This window comes from Tripterygium wilfordii, chromosome 1 (assembly GCF_013401445.1).
Source record: "Tripterygium wilfordii isolate XIE 37 chromosome 1, ASM1340144v1, whole genome shotgun sequence".
NCBI classification, from domain to species: domain Eukaryota; kingdom Viridiplantae; phylum Streptophyta; class Magnoliopsida; order Celastrales; family Celastraceae; genus Tripterygium; species Tripterygium wilfordii.
Genome location: NC_052232.1, coordinates 412,729 through 432,956, shown reverse-complemented (window position 1 = coordinate 432,956; position 20,228 = coordinate 412,729). Strand labels below are relative to the sequence as shown.

At 36.3% G+C, this 20,228-nt stretch overlaps 1 protein-coding gene across 2 annotated transcripts; it reads left to right on the top strand.

Annotated features, from left to right (window-relative positions):
- The first annotated feature begins 143 nt into the window (after positions 1–143).
- Positions 144–19,765, top strand: LOC119997847 (serine/threonine-protein phosphatase 4 regulatory subunit 3A-like). 2 transcript variants are annotated; one of them, XM_038845052.1, is made up of 24 exons: positions 144–448; positions 4,379–4,459; positions 4,601–4,700; positions 4,797–4,881; positions 4,965–5,014; positions 5,907–5,986; positions 6,890–6,949; positions 7,569–7,668; positions 7,758–7,835; positions 10,527–10,594; positions 10,729–10,797; positions 10,878–10,955; positions 12,186–12,281; positions 13,129–13,199; positions 13,382–13,459; positions 13,625–13,718; positions 14,041–14,139; positions 16,520–16,737; positions 16,828–16,942; positions 17,762–17,893; positions 17,980–18,087; positions 18,153–18,262; positions 18,349–18,435; positions 18,523–19,765. In XM_038845052.1, exons 1-24 carry the CDS (start codon positions 407–409, stop codon positions 19,073–19,075), a joined length of 2,652 nt encoding a protein of 883 aa, XP_038700980.1. In that variant the 5' UTR covers positions 144–406; the 3' UTR covers positions 19,076–19,765. The 2 variants fall into 2 exon arrangements, with proteins under 2 accessions (XP_038700980.1, XP_038700990.1); XM_038845062.1 differs by lacking the exon at positions 4,379–4,459.
- Positions 19,766–20,228: the final 463 nt, after the last annotated feature.

Genomic DNA, 20,228 nt, shown 5'->3' with positions numbered 1-20,228 from the left:
GAAATGAGCGAGAAACTTCGTCGATGGCCTTCTCGTAATTCTATTGAATAACAAGGTTATTAATGAAATCAGCTATATCATATATATATATATATATGTATTAATTCTTTTTATATTTATTTATTTTTTTGTAGAAGGTCGGGTTGGGATTGGGACCGGTACTCACACGGAAAAGAATACGACGGAAATAGAAGACAGAGTCATCGAGAGTTTCACTCTGAAACATCAATGGCAGTTAGGGTTTTCTATTGATCCCCAAGACCTTAATCTCCCGCCTAGACCTATGTACTAACTACTCTCTCCTTCTATCCCTCACTTGTTCGAAACCCTAAACGTTCCTTCTAAAGGGAATCACTTTTGAGTTCAATTCCTCCGTGTCTCGTCTTCGAATCTGTGTTGGGCTGTGATGGGCGAGCAAGACAAATCTCCCAACGCCAGTGCGATGCAGGTGAGTCAGTTTGCATACTTGCGTTAAAGTTGGTTTTCTTTATCCTTAAAATTGAGCTGGTGCTGGTACTTCCAATGACAATTTTCGAAGGTGTTTTTACTTTGCTGTTATTATATCCGCTAGAATTAAATTTCTGGTGCTTAATTCTATTATGTTTTGGGTACTATTTGATAGGTTTGCGTGTCATTATCTTTTTAATAGATATTTTGCTCAGGGTTAAGTTATTAGTTCTGCAGGAGTTATGTTTGATTTAAGACTTGTGTTGAACTGCGTGATACTGTGGAACCAGATAATCAATGTTGCATTTGTTTTTAGTTTGTCACCCTTTTCTTGTTCGAAATATATTTGTTGTTAAAATGGTAGGATATGTACCTTTCATTTTGTGGTACTGTGCACTCGCGTAAAATATGGTAATTACTTTTACTGGCAGCTTATACATACTACAGAGTGATTTGTATTCCCTAGAGTTTGACACAAGTACATGCTTAAGGAGGTAGGCTGGATATACAGATTAAATGCTCTGGTCTAAATGTTGAATTATTGGCAGTAAGAGGATCTTTTTTGATGAACAACAGTAAGAGGATTTGGAGCCTAACTTTTATAATTTGAATGGGAACATCTGTGGTATCATCGAAGATTGTTTTACTTTGATGCTAGTGTTTGCGCATAACATCCTTTGAGAGTATGATTGAACTCGTTGAAAGGATCATGTTCGCTTGTTCTGTTGACTGTTATGCATCTAATTGAGCATATTTATTTGTCTTTATCTTTGTATCTGAGGAATTTGGAGGGCGGTTTTGTGGTTTTGTCTGTGCACAAAGTTCTTCTTTAAAATGACCATATACATAATTTCAAGATTAAAATGACAATATTTCTTTAAGTTTTGAAGGAATTTTAAGATTAAAAATAGTATTGAAACTGTATTCAGAGATTTGCATTTCCAGTTGTGGTTAGATTTATATACAGCTCATTGGCAACTTGGTTCACTTTTATTTTGGTGAGATAAATATCCGGGGTCTTGGTTTCATTGTTGCGTTTTGGTTAGATTCGTACACAGCACATTGGTATCTTGGTTCACTTTTATTTTGGTGAGAGATAAATTTTCTGGGTTCTTGGTTTCATTGCTGCACCATTGTGGTTATGTACGGTCAAGTTATTCCATGAAATGTCCTTACACATGGCAGTTTACATTTGTGTATTATTTCCTTTTGGTGTATGCTTTTCATTTAATTTTCTTTCTGTAGCACAGTAGCAGCAGTTTCTATAGTTGTCTTAGTGGATGAGATCTTATCAAGAGTTGGATGAATCTTTTGTGGTGCCTGCCATAATAGACAAATTATCTGCTTCTTAGAAAGACTTTAAGAAAAGTCTTAAACATAAGAAGGAAGACCTTTCTCTTGAAGAATTAGGTCAACATCTCCGTTTGGAGGAAGAGGCAAGAAAATTTGAAAGCAAGGAAAATCTGAGCACTAAGCTTTCAAATGTCCACATAGTGGATGATGGCAAGCAATCCCAACCCAATAAGAAGCGCAAACAGAGGCCGGAGAAGGATTCCAAGAAAATTTTGAATATTGGTTTGAATTTGGAAACATGGAGACAAGATTTGGAATCCAAAGGTTTTAGAATAAGAAACGAGGATAAGAAAATAGATTATTCCTTCTAGGTTAGGGGTAGCACTGATCAAGGACAAGATGTGAGAAGATAGCCTAAGACAGTTTGGGCTTGCACTACATGGAGAGATAACAGCAGTAGTGTGAGGGTGGGAGATACTAAAACGACATGGATGGCAGTGATAAGAAAGGACATGAACTCTAGAATTAGTTGTGGCCTGTGGGAGTAGCTTCTGATAGGAATGACTCTGATGGAAAATTCACTTGATGGATTCTCACGAAGTTCTGATATGAATCCTTGTAGCCGACCCTCATATTTTTTAGGTTAAGGGCTTTGATTATGATGGTGATCAACAGTTTCGATAATTATCTGCTTCATTTTCAATTTGAAGAATCCTGATGAGATTCCTGTCTAATGGCTATTTCTTTCTAGCGTTTAACAATTGAGCTTTTGAACTGGCAATCTTAGTTACTTATGATACCATTCTAACATGGCGAAGATTTCATTTCTTTATGAAAGTAATTAGGGCTAATTTGGTACTTTTGATACTGTATAGACAACTGGTTCATCACCTTGAAATCTTGCATTATTGCTTCTCTGGCCTTCAAACTGCCAGCAATATGAATTGGCTAGAAGTTATTTTGTTGTAGTCTTTGGCTGTCTTTCACTTTTATGGCTCCCCTCGGTGCCCCTTTCAATAAATTTTTTCCCATTAAATAAAGGGCTAATTTGTTACGACATAGCCTTTTTAAAGTACTTTGTATGCAGACAATTAGAAGATGTTTGATACAACAGCTTAAGGAAGTACTTTATATTGATCGTCATCATAATCAATACCTTTGTCTTGATTCCAAAATATTTTGGAATTGCTATATGATCCGACGAGAGAAATCAATTTGAATTTACTGCTTGGTTTCTCTTATGCCATTTCTTCCTATCTAGATCTAGACCCTCTATTAGATTATGGTGCCCATATCCTGTGTACTTCATATCAGTAAAAATATTTTTTGTTTATAACTAGTAGTAAGGGACTTGTTTTTCATACTAAGGATAAATCCTAAACTCTTGTCCAGGTGTTAAGTTTTCTTTCCCGAAACCTATAGGCCGTGGGTTCAAATCCTAGAAACACTCTCTCTGCAATGTGAGGATATGACTGTATATGTCTTACTCTTCCTCAACCTTGCTTCTGCCAGAGGAGCCTTGTGCAATAGTTGTTTATCTACTTACCTAGACAACGATAAGTTTTCCTAGTTCGTTTTGCATACATATTTAGCTTATTGCTCATATTCTAAGAGAGCCTATTTTCGATCATTATGTCTGTACAACGTTAACTTATCATGTGTCATTATCTTATATAAATCTTCTATCGCATTTGCTTCTTATGGTTTCTTTATTTTGCCTTTTTAGATATTTGATTGCTTTACAACTTAATCGTCTTTTTTGATCTGCATGCTTGAAATATGCAATAAAGGTAAACATTAGTTTTTGGTTTGAGAGAACTTTGTAGCGGTTGTAGGTCAGAAATGCTGGTGCTTTTTACTGATTGTTTTCAAATATCATTAAGTGTAGGGCACTAGAAGGAAGTTTAAGAGTTTTTGTTGGTTAAAATGAAAATGTGTCTTCACATGAAGGGAGAAGCTGTGCACCATTACCATATATACCATAGAGAAGCGATTGCTGTATCTGTTGATTAATATGTGTTCTCATTGTTGTAGTATGAACTTTGCATACTTTAAATTGGCAGTGCAGGGTTGGAGATAGCTTTTTCTAGTTTGTGATACTTAGCTGTTTTCTTTTTCTTGTAAATCTTTGAAAATTTGAATGGTCAGAATTGTGTTCTTGCAGATTAAATGCATAACTGAAGTTAATAAGGCTTTTTATTTCCCTATTGGAACTTTGATGGACTCTTCGTGCTTATCTGGTTTTGTCTGCTTTGTTTTTCAATGCAACTTTATCTGATTTCAGTCATGTTGGACGTATGTGCCCTTTCTTTTGTGTGAATGAGATTAACATAAATTATTTTCAAGAAAAAGAATGGGACCTGCTTCCGTTGACTTTGTGGCTGCTCTAATTAGAATGATAATATGAAGATCTTGTGTCAATTATCTTCTCATGTCTCGTTTTTATCTTGAGCAAATTGAGAACATCTAGCAGATGATGCATCTACATTTTTTTCATCTCATTGTATTTTGAGATACATCTTAAATGTGAATGGTTGTTTTCTTTGCCCTCTAATTTTCCTTCATGCTTTGAATCAGTGCTGCTAATTTTTGCATCACTGCTAGATTTATTTATTCCTTATGGTTGTCGTAATCTCAGCGGGTGAAAGTCTATCGTCTGAATGGTGATGGTAAATGGGATGACCAAGGAACCGGGCATGTCACTATTGACTATTTAGAGGTCTGTCTAAATGCTTGATATGTTTTATGTTGTTTGAACCTAACTGAGATTAATCTAGTTATTTTGGGAAAAAATTGTTTGGATTAATTTGTCTGAGAAATGGTGTGCATCTTTATAGTGATCATAATTGTTGTTATGCAGGGATCAGAAGAGCTGGGTCTGCTTGTCATCGATGAAGAAGACAATGAGACATTACTTATGCATCGGATTAGCCCTCACGACATCTATAGAAAGCAAGAAGGTAGCACTGCATGCCATATATGTTTTTGGTTTGTTACCTACAGTCTAGTCTGGTTCTCAGTGGCTTGTTTATGCTTCTTTCATGTGATTAAATCAGATACAATTATCTCTTGGAGAGATCCTGAATTTTCAACTGAATTGGCACTTAGCTTTCAAGAGACAGCTGGGTGCTCCTACATATGGTAACTTTTTTTTTCCTGCTCCCTGTTTTCTTTTAGTTGCCAATTCATGTGATGCTTCTAACTGTTCTTCTTGTTTTATTCAGGGATCACATCTCTAGTTTACGAAGAAATCTTCATTTTAATAATCTGAATAGTAAGTAGATGCAATCTCATCCTTCAAAATTTTCATGGTTCTATTCCCTCATTTTTTATTTGCTGCTCCTTGAACATCCAAGTACTTTGCTAAACAAATTGGAATATGCAACTTGATTTTTATCCCTGGCAGTCTTATTTACAAAAATTTTCCATATCTTTTACCCATTTCAAATACCAGTAATTTTCATTGTTGGTACTTTAAAAATTGGATTTGAAGATAGTGGTGCTCTTTGGATTAGCAAGTGTAACTATTGGGAAAGCTTTGCTCTTTTTATCATAAAGAAAACTAAAGAACATATTCAACAACACTGGCAATCGAAAACACCAATTAGATGTAAATATGGCTATGTGAGTGGCTACAAGTCACTTCAGCCCTAAACATATGGAGTACTTCACTCTTTCTCCCCTGCAATAGAAATCAAAATTTCAACACAGAAATTATCACTTATGTATGATTGAGTTAAAGCTTGAGGTCTTTCCTTCTTGTGGTATAATGCTATTGGTTTTTCATTTTAGTTATTAGATAATATATTTGTGCCATGTGGATATGCAAAACAACATTGGAGTAAGTGTTTAGATCCTTCTGAGTGTTTGCTGGATGGTCTCTTTAACTTTTGCCATATCTCGCATTTACTTCCAAAATTTTTGTCCCTTTAATCACTGGATTATAATTTATGGAACCTGAGATTGTAATTGGTTTGTGTTGAGACAGAATGGTCGCAAATGAAATTAGAATTGGTGCTTGAACATTGTTCTCAACTTCCCCACCTTAATCTTAGCAATCGCAATATGTGACCCAACTATGATCTTTCATTCATCATCATTACTAATTTTGGGCCATGAATGTCTGGAGATTTTCTGATGTATATCCTCCTTTTCTTTTTTGCCAGATGAGACGTTTCATGGTATGAACAGTGAATTGAGGGAGTTGCCTGCTGTTGAACTCTCAACACTTCCTTTGATCCTTAAGGTTTTGATGGACACTTTTTATGTTTCTTTTTTTGTTCATTCAGTTGTGTTGGACAGCTTATTAACTTATTATTAGATTTCGGTGATGGGTTGATCTTATTCTCTCCATCTACTATCTTGTAGTCCTTCCCTCTGTCTATGCCATCTATCGATGTTGCTTTTATATTGTAGTTCAACACCGTAGATGATGGCGAGTGACTATATTATTGTCAATGGGGGTAATGCCTAAAACAACATCAGCTATGTTACTTTATTTTGTCTATATTCTCAAAAAGTTGAAAAGCCAAAAAAGAACAAAGAAGAGATCATATTATTGTTGTTTGATATTATTAATATAAATACTATTGAAGATTTGCCTATAGGAATGTTTGTAATGGACACTGACCAGCCTTAGATTTTAATGGACACAATAATAGCCACATCTTCTTTAAACGTTGTTGAGAGTAATAGTAGATTCTATGGAGATTCTCTTGGATGACTGAGATATAGGTTTTTATGTGATTCTCCATATCACCACTTTTAATGGAGACTTTTGAGTGTAATGACCACCTCGTCTTCCTCACTTTTCTTTATCTGATTTACATAAGCATCTCTTGGTTGATGGTTGTTCCATAAAAACTTATATGTAACTGCTGTCCAGTTGAGTACCTCCTGATCCTGTGTTCCTGTCTTTAAGCCTCTTGCATAATCTCCATGGACGTTTTATTTCAAATCATTGCACTGTTTCCGAGCAACTTCTGGTTGTCTCTCTAGACCGCTTGGGATTCGCTGGTAACAATGTCCTAATTATGATACATTAAGGAAGTGTTGTAGCCATTTCTCATATGTATGGTATGCAGTCCCATGAACATCCTATATGCAATGAAGATTAACTAACTAAGCTGAGAAAGTGTTGCCTTTGTAGATGGTGACAGAGGGTGGGATTGCAGATCAGATGCGGGTGACGGAACTTATATCGAATGATGTAAGCCTTTTATTGGTTTACCAAGATTGTGCAAACCTTTGTGGTGTGCTCTCTCCCATTTTCTTGTGACAATTGGGCTATCATACATATTGTTGTCGTGATCCTTTCATAGTGTATTCATATGTTTGTTTTTTTTGAACTTCTTTTTTTTGATAGGACTGCAGAATTCAATATGGCCTTATACTGCTTGATAATGTTGTAGTGTCCTGGTATATCCAATCAATCGGCACCATATTTCTCTAATTAGTTTCATGATTGCTTATTGCCTTATTCTCATAATCTCATGCAATTTATGGGCATTCTTCTCTTAGAAAAATTTGTTGGTAGATTAGGTCATTTACTAAATTCCCAGAGATTGTTATGATAATCTGGATCCAATACATTGGAGTTCTTGTTCAGGTTGAGCACTGTTCTTTGATCTCTGAAGAAGTTAAAGTGCTTTCTGTATGTGTCAGCCTTTGTTTGTTCTTGTCATTATGTTGATCATATTATCTTCTTCTAATGTTTATTTATTTTACTATGTTGCCTTTACTTCTCGAACCGTGTTTCTTGTCTCTTGGTAGTAAAAAAGATTTTTGGAATTCTGTTAATGGAATTTCTTGACTCAAATTCAATGCAGCGAGACTTTTTTGGAACGCTGATGGAACTATTCAGAATCTGCGAAGACTTGGAAAATATTGATGGCCTTCAAATGATATTCAAAATTGTCAAAGGGATCAGTTAGTACTTTTTCTCCGCTACAATTATCATGTGCTGGGTATTATTACTTTTATTGAACTGATTGATTTATGCATTTTCTCATTTGCAGTTTCGCTAAATAGCTCTCAAATCTTCGAGAAGATCTTTGGAGACGAATTTATTTTGGATATCATTGGGACACTCGAGTGTAAGTCTCCTTCACGTTGGTTTAGAACATTTTCGATAGACCCCTCTTGACGATATAGACTTCTAGTATTCATATAGGTCGTATTTGGTAAAGCCCAATTTGCTCTATCGTCTATGTTTTTCTCATGCACCAAATAGACAGCTTCTGACTCAATTTCTCGGTGATCAGCTATTTGTTTTTGGATGGAAAACTTTTATTCATGCACCAAAGTGGTGCAACCCTCATCAATTACAAGGAAGAACAGTTAATAAGATCATAACCATTTCCAGGGAGAGAATAACTCCAAAACTTAAGATACTCGAAAGTCGAACCAATTATCAATGAAAAAGTCTAAGAAGGATTCCTTCTTGTTGAATATTGATCAGTTATGTTAATGGCCTCTGCCTTTTTGGTCAACTGGGGAATATACTTTCAGCTTTCCTTCTGTCTCATTTTACCTTATGTAGGATCTCTGAAGGAAGTCATGAATGATGTTGTTGTCGGTTTCAAAGTGTCTTTGTATTGCGTCTTTTTTTAAATGCAAAAAGGATAGTTTGGAGCACCGTGGTTGTGAAACCCAAACAAATTACAAGATAGTTAAGTTAATGCTATCAAAATTCCTATCAGAATCATTACTATCCTAAGCAACTATCTTCATCATCATCATCAACAGGAATCCACTACATGTATTCGTTTCTACCATTCATTTCTATCTAGTATCATACTTTCATTTTATCAACTCCTATCGAATCCATCTTTTCTTACTAATTCAAGCCATATCTTTTTAGGTCTTTCTTTCTGCTTCCTACTCTTTCATATATAAATTCTCTCGATTCTCCTCACCGCTGCACCGCTATCCTAAGCAACCGTCAATGAATTAATCAAAGGAAATTTCTTCATCTTGAAAGATTCTGCTGTTCCTCTCCTTCCAAATTAGCCAAGAGATAGCCATAGGAATAAGCTGCATAGTAGATCTATTGGTCTTGTTCTGGGACCAAGCCACCAGCTCAGAGACAAGATTGTCACTCATAACCCAGTATTCCCAAGAGTGTACAAACTATTTCACCAGACTTTCTTGGTTCAGGGCCAATTCGACACCAAGTGGTTGACAGATTCTTCTTCCCTTTTGTATGTGTAGCATTAGCATCTATTCATAATAGGGCGAACTCCTTTTTACACTGTCCATCTTTAGAATTCCCTACTTTATTGTTTCTCATGTGAAAAAATCTACTATTGGAGGACTTTTGGTGGGGGCATTGATCCAAGGAGAGAGTGATGTCCCCTCGCCCGAGGCCTATCGATTAAGTTCATGAATGAGACTTATGGGTTCTCATTCCTGGATAAGGTGACTAGGCTTGAAATGCTTTCTTCTCACTAGCCTAGCGATCCTTACTTTGACTTATCCTATCTCCTACCTACTTCTTCATCAGCAGGCGGAAAGTAGACTGGTAAATGGGAAAGGAAAGCACCAGTGACTTTTGTCGCCCGAGAGGTTCTTGTGGTTTGCTTTCAAAATCCATTGCCCTGGAAAGTTTGAGTTTCGCAACTTATAGTTACTTCTAAGCAGTTTATTGTAGGCTTGTAGCAAGACTTTGGGCGAATTGTTTGTCTGTGGTTAGATATCAACAACTCGTCTTCATGGTTGAAAATGGGAAGAGATTCATACAACAGCTCCCAGAAATTTAGCAAAGAACCTGCTTCCTTGTCTCATGCTTCTGTATTGAACTCTATGTTCCAAGAAGTACCAGAATAAAACTTGTTGAAATGATTATTGATTATAGCCTTCTTACCAGTTGCAAAAGTGTACAAAGCAGAAAATTGGGTTTTGTGGAAAAGTTTACCATCATCCTATAACCTCACAGTTTGTCTTTTCCGAACTCCATGAAAAATAAATTGATGCCAAGTCTCCTAAAACTTCCTGATATAGCTTCAAAGACGACTTTCGTGAAGTTCCCTTGGAGAGAGGGCCTGCTGCTGTAATATCACTCTTCCTCAAACTTATTTTTAACCCATAAACTGCCTCAGACATAAGGTAATGGTTCTTAGATTCAAATTGTTGAGATCAGCTCCACAAAATATCGGGGCATCATCAGCACACAAAAAATTAGATACTGTTATCTGATTAGTACCTTGTCCAATTCTGGCACCCTCCATATATCCTCCAGACATTGTGCTCTGTGTCATAATGCTTTTTATATCTATGGCAAGGATGAAGAGACAGGAGGAGAGGATCTTCTTGTCTGACTCCTTTTCGTTTGCTACCCTTTGACCAATTGTATGACAAGTCACCTAATTATGCACTTGATTGAAGTGATTACTGTCATTCTTGTTTATGGGTGAGGATTTGCAGTAAATTTTTCAACAGATCTTTATGTTTATTATTGTGTCATTCTAAGGCTCGTGGTGTTTTATCCAACACATGTTGGAGTTAAGTTGTAGTTAGCCAGTGACCACTTGCTTGGTATGTTAATAAATTATTTATTCGAGAGTACTCTCCGTTGTTGTTTTGGTTTGAGGATTTGGATGAATTTCTTTACAGATTTTTATTTGTTTTCTTGGGACATTCATAGGTATTGTTGTATCATCAAACTCGTAGTTGGAGTTCTTGTGCATAATGCAACCTCTGACTTTTATGAGATGACTAAGTCATAAACCTTTGCACTAGATTTATATTATTTTGGGAAGTATTCTGATAGATTCAAATTTACCCAGATGATCCTGAGGTTGCTCATGTCCAGCATCATCGGAAATTTTTAAAAGAGCATGTCGTTTTCAAGGAGGTACGTACTGTAAATTTTTCTTATATTCTTCTTTTAATGTTGTTTGGAATTTGTGTATTAGTGGAAAAGAGATTGTTGGAGAATTTCTGGCAGAGTGAGTTCTTACATGTTGGTATGCACTCTTTATTTTTAAGGCCATTCCAATCAAAGATCCACGGGTACTGTCAAAGATTCACCAGACTTACAGAGTTGGTTATTTGAAGGTTTGAATCTTAAGTGCTAACTCCATAGTTTTGTTTGGCTAGTTTTGGAGGTGTAATTTAACTCATTTCATTTGTTGTAGGATGTTGTTTTGGCAAGAATATTGGATGATGCCACGGTTGCTACTCTCAATTCCATAATTCATTCAAATAATGCTATTGTAAGATCCTTTCTGTGTCTGTTTCTGTGCATGTGTTAAAGAAGCCTTGACAACTGTTGTTATTTTAACATCTTTGTTTTTGATAAACCGAGAATAATTAGTGGCTTGATTATTACAAGATTTTGATTCTTTCGGATGACTATTTTAGGTTTTATTAGATTTGTATGTGCTTCTTATCTTTGGGTTTTACCTACATGGTACCCTTAATAAATTATTATCCTTTCGTATTTACTTTTTTTTTGCTTTTATTAGATTTTATCGTGGTTGGAACCAAACCATGATGCAAAGATACTTCTTCGTGGTAAAAGTATGGTCACAACATTAAAATACAAATACCATCTTATTGCATGATTATTTCACAAATATTATAGCATTTCTAATGTAATATTATAAGACAAAAACTTCCCTTAACTTTTTTCACACCAATAAATGTGTAAATTGTCCACGTATGCTTTGATCTTCGACCTATGAGGTCTAGCTTTACCTCCTGTTTTGTGATGAATCTTCTCCTAACTGTTGAATCCAATGAAGTCTAACCTACAAATAGCTGGGTCTTGGAAGTCATGACGGGTGCTTTATTTACTGCCTTCTGCGTCGAAACATGTTGAGGACCCTTTTCTGCTGAAATCAGTACCCTTTTTTTTTTGTAACGTGGAATCAGTACCCACTCTGTACCTACCGGTTTGTACATATTTTGGTGCGTCATGATGATCTTCCCATCCATAATGTTGTGTTGGATCCTGTCATCGAAATTATCCCCTATTGCATGTGCTTGGGGAGTTTTCAACTCCCGTGTTCATCTGTTCTTCGATCTTATAGTTGAGGTACATTCATTATAAGATTCCTTTCCTTTTAGGAACTGTACTACGGTACTACCACACACAGATACTTATCCATGATAGAAGTAAAGACCACAATGTAGAATTTGAATAGTAGCACCCTTGAAACAATGGTTGATTCACACCTATTAGAGTTAGTAGTGAGTGTAGCTTTAGATAGGATTGAATGGCAAGGGAGAATCAATGTGGTGGATTTCAATTGATTTTCTCTTATGGATTCGTGTAGCTGACCACAAATTTTATGAGATAAAGGATTGACAATGATGGCAATTACTTCCCTCAACTCCCTTATATCAAAAGATGCTCAATACTGCAGAGTGCAGACAACTACAATAACTTCATACAATGCCAAATAACTGCATGTTTTCATACAACTGACATTCTCTTGCAGGTTGTTTCTTTGTTAAAAGATGACAATACCTTTATTCAGGAGTTGTTTGCAAGGTTGAAATCGCCTACAGCATCTGCAGAATCAAAGAAAAACTTGGTAATTGTTAACATTCTCTTGTTTCTTTCTCAGTCTTTGAACATTTGACAAGGACTCTTGGTAAATGTAGTTAAACTGTGATTGCTGAGAATGACTCATTATTTTTATTTTTCCATTTTTTTACTTTTCATTGTTCATTTGGCATCTGTTTTATGCCACAGATGCAGATTACTCTTTCATTGTAAGTTCAAAATTTTGTAACAAGTGTGCCTTTTAACCATTCAGATATCATGGTTTGGACTTGAAAATCATTGAGCATGTCCTTAGCCATATTTTCAATTATTTTTGGACAGTATTTAACAAGTGTGCCTTTTAACCATTCAAATATCATGGTTTGGACTTGAAAATCATTGAGCATGTCTGTAGCCATATTTTCAATTATTTTTGGACAGTATTGCTATCTTCAACTAGTGAACTGCCTTGCCCTGGCACTTCCAAATATTGAATATCCTTTAGAAGACTTATTGGGACGAATAACGAAGCAGATTTTGCGGACTTGTTGCTTCTTCTTCTCATGTCTACATTAATTTTTATACGAGAGAGGGTGTACATGTGACTTTCTTCCTTGTTTGTTCTTAAATAAATATATATTAGCAATCTTATGATCTGTCTTGAGTTGTTCTCTACTCTGGTTCTTCTAATTGCCGGTCAATCAATATTTGTTATGGATATGATCACAGTTGGCTACGGATATGATTACAGTACATGATGGTGCTAGAGATATAATTCTAAATTATTTAAAAATGGTTGCAAGTTAAGTTGCCTCTGTTGCCAAGACTTATGTTGTGGAATCTCTTTGTCAACTGTTCATGGCTTGTCTCTCATGTTTTCGTTTTATATGAAATAGGTATATTTCTTGCTCGAGTTTTGTAGTCTAAGTAAGACCCTGCAGATGGTCCAACAGATCCGCCTATTTAGGTATTGCTATTCTTAGAGACATTTTCAATTGGCTCTCCTTTTCTTTTCTTGCTATACTGTGATTATTTGGCAGGCAAGAGAGGGAACCATTCAATGCTGGGCCAGACTTTAACTCCCCCCTTCTCTCCCCAATATAAGATTTTTTTGTATTTTAATAGTCAAAACTTTAAATTACGATGCAGGGATCTCATAAATGAAGGCATCTTTGACATCATCACAGATACTTTACAGAGTCGGGACAAGAAGCTTGTACTTACTGGGTAATGGTGATTCCTTTATTTCTTAATTTAAGAATACTATTTGCTTTTATAATCATGCTTGAATTGTATATGTTTTCTTCTTTTCTTTTCTTTTTTCTTTTTTTTTTAGTTCATTCCCCTTTCCTATTAGTTACTCCTAACAAGAAGCAATTCTTATGAATGCAGGACAGATATCCTCATTCTTTTCTTAAATCAGGATCCGAACCTCTTGCGTTCTTACATTGTCCAGCAGGAAGGAATACCGCTTTTTGGACTCTTGGTACATATTTGTTGTACTCTTGACTTTTTAGTCATATACTAGAGTGTTAAATTTTCTTATGCACATACCTGTGGGACTTTTCGTAGCTTATCTGTAAAAGTTGATTGATTATTCGTCTGTTCTGCTTGGTTTTGTGCATTCTATGAATACTGCATCAATTTGTATGCAATGTAGTTCTTAATATAGTACAGAGAGAATCAATGTAGCTCTTTCAACTTGATTTCTTTATGTACGTGGATTAATGTGTGTCTATTTCAGTTGTCTCTGTCTTTCCATTTTATTCGTGGATAGAACTTAACATGTAAGTGTCATTTGCCTTCAGGTTAAAGGAATGATTACAGATTTTGGGGAAGACATGCATTGCCAATTTCTTGAAATTCTTCGTAGTTTACTGGATTCATATGCTTTGTCAGGCGCACAGGTGCATGCCTTGATCATTCATCTCTTATGCGGCTGTTATTTGCCTTAATCAATTAAGTATGTCCATCGGTGAATCCGTTAATGGATTTTTCATACGACAGTTGAAGTTCTTGTCTATTTATTTCCTGTTTTTTCTGCTTTCCAACTATGCCTCAATCAAATATTGACACACAGCATGGTGTTTAACTGTTTGCACTCTGGTTGAGCCTGAACCTCACCTGGCCTAGTGTAACCAGCTTGAATGGATTCTAGTAGCTTTTGTGCTTCCATACTGCGTTGAAGTATGTTTAGTTTCTCCAGCGTGTTAAATGTTGGCTTATTACGATATGTCGACTTAGGGAAGGGGCCAGTTGTGGGAAAATGTTACTTGGCTCTCTGGACGATGGCATGTTATAGAAATTTTTGATGTGGATTTTTACTTCTTGACCGAATACCGTCTGTTTCAAGTAGTAGAACTTGATCCAAGAGGAGAGCATATCTGCAGTTTAAATATAATATTCACGTGATTGGACATATTTTTGTTGTTACTGCCTTCCTGGTCTTATTGCATTGAATACAGCAAAAACAACTGGAGAAAAAAATTGTGTTAAAACTTTTTTCTAGGATAGATAAGACATTTGCAATTTGAAATAACTAGGAAAGAAGGTTTCTTATGGGCCATTTGTGCCTGCAGTTTGTTTCTCTCTGCCCTTCCTTTTGGTTTGTTTTGATCTATCCGTCATGATCTTTCCTTCCTGGCCATTTCTTAATCTCTTTCATTTTCCAAAAATATTGCTGCTCTCTTGCCAAATTTAGCAAAGAGGCTCTCAGTAGAGCTTTCTTCCTTTTCCTCTAAACGAGTCTTTATTTTGGAGAACTGAACCTAAGACAACATGTTTAATATTTGTTGAAAGGACTAGTTACAAGTTCGACATGGAAAATGCGTACATATTTCTTTGGATCGCGTCATGGCATGGGAATTCCATTGACATGCCAATGAATTTGCCAAATATCAATGCAGGGTTTTTTTTTACAATTCCTTTTTTTCAAAAAAAAAATAAAACAAGATGGAGGGCTGTGTTGATCATCATGATGATCAAACCACAACCATCAGGGAAAAGTTCCAATTTCTAGGAAGGAGAACCATAAAAAGGTAAACAACACCCGTGCGCAAGACTCCCGCTATGGGTGGGGTTGGGGAAGGGCAAGATGTTCGCGAACCTTACCCCCACGTAATATGTGGAGAGGCTGTTTCCATCGAGATATGCTATCTTGGGCTTAAAACCTGTGAAAGCAGCCAAAAAGGAGCAATTCCAGTGCCTGCTTGGCACTGCACTCTGCAACTGGGTTTTAGATAACATTACCTGTTCCCCCAAAACCTCACCCCTCTCCTGTGTTTTTCACAACCTTACCTTTGCACGCGCATATTCAAACTTCATCACAAAACCTGTTAAATCCTATCTTTAATCCTTGTGATTGGAAACTTGGACAATTCTAGCACCTTGGCTCTTATCTAGGTGCCATTTTTTATTGTCGTGAACCAAGCTTATGTCCTATGGGGAAGTTACATATAAACAAAAAAAAAGTTCATTTAGTTGATTGGAGGGCCGGCCTAGAATCAAAATCTTTCAAGCCTCACAGATGTATTCTTAGCTTTATGTTTAGTCTCCCTATGGCGTTGTTGGGTTTCTAGGACATTTTTCTCTTAATGTGACAGTTTTGGACCAACTACTTGGTCAAAACTGATGGTGGAGAATTCGTGGAGATATATGCAAATTTTTTGATTGGGATAAGATTGTTGTGGGTACGTTTTTCTGTTTCCCTTTCAGCTATTCAGTTCATATGGTATGATTGCAGGATTTAATTTGACTTCTTGCATATTGTAAGGTAATCTAGATGGTGCAGGTAAACAGAATAACAGGAGCTTAAAATAGCAAATTTTTACCGAAATAAATAATGGCGCAGGTTTTGAATTGGGTGGTTTTCCATATGCTATATAAACTTAATGTTTCAGATAGTGATATATATATATAGATATATTGTGGGTGGTTGGCTTTTGTGGGGTTCTTGGTAGTTTTCCCTGATTTTGTCCTCTTTAGCCTTGCCTTTACTTTCGAAGTAAATTTTTCATGATCAGCAACGTGTTATGCTCTGTAACTATTTGAGATTTGCTTGTGAAGCTGTGCTTTTGGAGTCAGCAACACATTTGAGTTTATCCATGCAGGTCTAACATTTTGAAATTTGAATGTTGATTAGTTTCTTTATTATGTATTTAGGCTGAACTATTGAAAATACTTTTTTTAAGATGGACTCTCTCTCTTTTATATTTTGCAAATATTTTACTATGAATTCTCTATTTCGCATTTGTTTGATCATGTATACTTTTTTGAGTTTTTCTGCAGAGAGATACTATTATTGAGATTTTTTATGAGAAGCATCTAGACCAATTGATTGATGTTATAGTGGCATCATGTCCTTCCAATGGCATTGGTCCCTCAGTTAGTAGATCTGGGAGTTCTGGTGAAGATGTTGAAGATCAGAATTGTGCTACGCCTGAAATTCTCTCAAATATCTGTGAATTACTTTGCTTCTGTGTTCTGCACCATCCTTTTAGAATAAAGTAAACTCTTGTATGCTTGTGGATTTGTATCAAATTGAGTTTCTTCTGGAAAGTTGTATAAATATCTAATATGCGATGTTTCCTACGCAGGTGTAATTTTCTCCTTAATAATGCAATTGACAAAGTTCTTTTACTGACCCAAAGAAAAGAAAAGTACCTAGTAGTTTCTGCTGTACGGTTTGTTCGCACAATTTTGTCACGCCATGTAAGTGAAATCATTTCACCATTATAAACATACATGCTGACATGAGTTAACTTTATGTTCGTAATTGTGGATGGCGACATTAGAAATAGAATTGACAATATATAGTAAAATGCTGAAGAGGCTAGTTAACCTTTTTTTTCCCCTCTCTTTGTAATACCTTGGTAGCTATGATTGTGATAAAGGATGTGTACTTTGGATGATTGCAACTTCAAAAAATTGGATTCATGAAATGGCTATTGTGGGAGAATAATTATTTTACTATTTGCAGTGTAATTGGAGGGTGTAAGAAACTAAATGCCATGAAACATTATTTAAATTAGAATGCTTGAATAGCTAAAATGTTGTTTGTAAAAGTTCTTATGTATTTGGATTTGGTAGGAATGAGCAGTGCGTTCAATCAGGTCCACTGATTTTGGGTTGCAACTGTTGTCAATTTATTACAATTCATTCTGATGACATTGCAGCTTTTAAAAGGTTGAAAATTTTTGTGTATTGCTAAAACTGTTTTTCTTTTTCATTGTTTTCTTGCATTAAGCTCAGGAATACGTTTATTTGCTAATATGAGTGGTTGGTGCATGATTGCTGAGGAATAAATGGACATCTTTGTCCCTTTGTATAACAATCTGTTTCTCATCTCCTGGCCAGGTGCAATTATGCATCCGTCTATAGCTTTAAAATGTTTGAGATTGTTTTGGAATTTTTTATTCTAGAAATGCAAGTTATGGCATTTACTTGATAGTGCTTTGTATTTTCTTGATATCTTCGGTGAACTGTTGTTATATGTTTGACAAGGTGTGGTGGTGATGCTTCAATGTGCAGGAAGAGCATCTTGTAAATTACATGGTTAAGAATAACCTTCTCAAACCAATTGTGGATGCCTTTGTCAGCAATGGGGAGCGTTATAATCTGCTGCATTCAGCAGTTTTGGAGCTTTTTGAGTATATCCGCAAGGTGCTTATCCTTTTCACAATTGTGGTTTTCCGTCTGGGATGCATCTTGAAGTTTCTGTTGATTGACTGGTGTCTGGTTATGTGCAGGAAAACCTCAAATCATTGGTCATATATATAGTTGATTCGTTTTGGAACGAGTTAGTTAAATTCGAGTATTTGGGTTCTATTCACTCTCTTAAAGTTAAATATGAGCAGGTATTTTCTGCTGACTCTCTGTATAGCTATAGTTACTTTGGGTTCTGACAAATTCTAAATTGCAGTGTCTGGAAAATGTTGGGGCAAGAAGTGATGTAAATGCATTGGACTCTAGAAAACAAATTGATGATCGTGCTCTGGAGAAAGAGGAGGAAGACTACTTCAACAAGGATAGGTATGCATTTCCTTATAGAAATTACATTAGCCAAAGATTTGTCATTTCTTCTTTACTGTAGTGCCTGATGTTGTATGCATAAGCAGTGATGAGGAAGACACGGCATCTGCAGTACATAGCCAAAAAGTACAAGCTCATTCATCTTTATCCAATGGGGTTACTGCATCATTAATGTAATGTGGTTACTTCAGCTTGTAAATATATGGCGTTTTATTTTTCAAGATTTGTGTAATGTTCATCTTGATTATTGACTTTTGTAGTCCAAGATCTGGTGGACTTGTTGATTATGATGATGATGAAGATGACGAAGACTACAGACCTCCGCCTAAGAAGCAGCCGGAAAATTCAGCAGAAGATGAAGGAACGATTGAGACCCTCAGGTTGAAGCGTAAAAAGGCTTCTTCTACAGACAAGGAACCTGAGCTAGTCAAGAAGCAGCGCTTGGGTAAGACTTCCAAGTCAGGAGAGAGCGTATTTGCCGCTTTGTGTTCAACATTGAGCCAGGCAGTATTACCCAGTAAGAAAACTGCTAGCATGATCCAAATGGCTCCACGTACAGCTGATGGGAACAATGTCTCCGGTGAATCAAATCATCAAGAGAAGGAGGAACCTGTGAGCTCTAGAAACTCTTCTGATAACAGCAGCAGTTCAGATGAGAAAAATCACATAGGCAAGGAACCTGCTTCTAGAAGCTGTTCTGATTGTGCGCACAACAGTTCAGATAATGGGCAATTAGGCGGAGAGGATTCTCCGTTGATACCACAAAAATCTTCGCCAGAAGTGGCTGTAAATGGATCTAAAGCTATTTCTTAGACTATTTAGCAGGATGACTTGTTTTGTTTCTCTGTATTGTTCAAGTTGGGGACACGCTTGGTGCAAATCAAGTTTGTCAAGGAACAGCATATTGGAGCTGAAAGAATAGTTGATTATGGCACATGGTGATTACAGATTGTCGCCTTCAAGCAATCATAGGAAAAGGATACTGTCTCACGCAACTAACGTCGGGGAGAGGAAAATTATACGCATATTGTGGCTGCAGTCTTCCATTTGCTTGGCATTTCTTACGGTCCTACCCGAGCAACTGTTGCCGCTGGAGAACATCACCACTAATTTTGTTTTGTCCAGTCTCCTGGTCGTCTTTGTTTTTTGTTCTTCGGCACCCCACTTCTTTCTGGTCTGTCATCTTCCATTTTGCCTTGTTGCTTTCCCCCCACTTTTATTTGTCTCGAAAATGCCTGAAATGTGAAACCATATGATAGATAGGGCATCAATATATGCTCTTTATAGTGCTTTCTTTGTTTAGTTTTGTGGTGAGTTTGGCTGTAATAGAGGAAATCAAGTGGGCTAGAGGCCAAATTTTTCTCCAGTTATTGTAGAAACTCTATTTATAAACCCATTGTAAATTAGAATATTGCTTGCGGTTGCAACTTTTACCATTGAAAGCTTTCTTCCGATTGCAAGGAAAAATTCTTTCCTTGATTAAGGAATGTTTGAGCATACATAGCTGCCTGCGGTGTTGCTTTTTCTAAATCTGCGAAGTATGTAAAATCATAATCTGCAATTTAGCCTTGTATTGCACACTTGCTTATGAAATATTGGAAGCTATTTTTTTTTTTTTATACTCAAGCAGTCGTGCCTCAAATCAATAAAAATTTTGAGATAAAGATTTTGATGATGATAATGATGACTCGAACCACAAAAAAGCTAAACTATACCTTTTGTATTTAAAGTTTAAAACGTTTGGTTTCTGCCCTCAATGTTTCAATAATCAACCTATTTGATCAACGATTCCGTCATTTCTGTTGATGGAAAAATTTGGGCCAAATTTTTTTTTTTATTGTGCGCTGCCATGTGTTCGGCCAACTATCGGCCCATGGATATATGTTTTTGACCGGAGCCCATTCAAAAATTGGGCCGAAGGGTGGCTACTACAACCACCAGCTATAATTGGGCCCGAGAGAGAAGG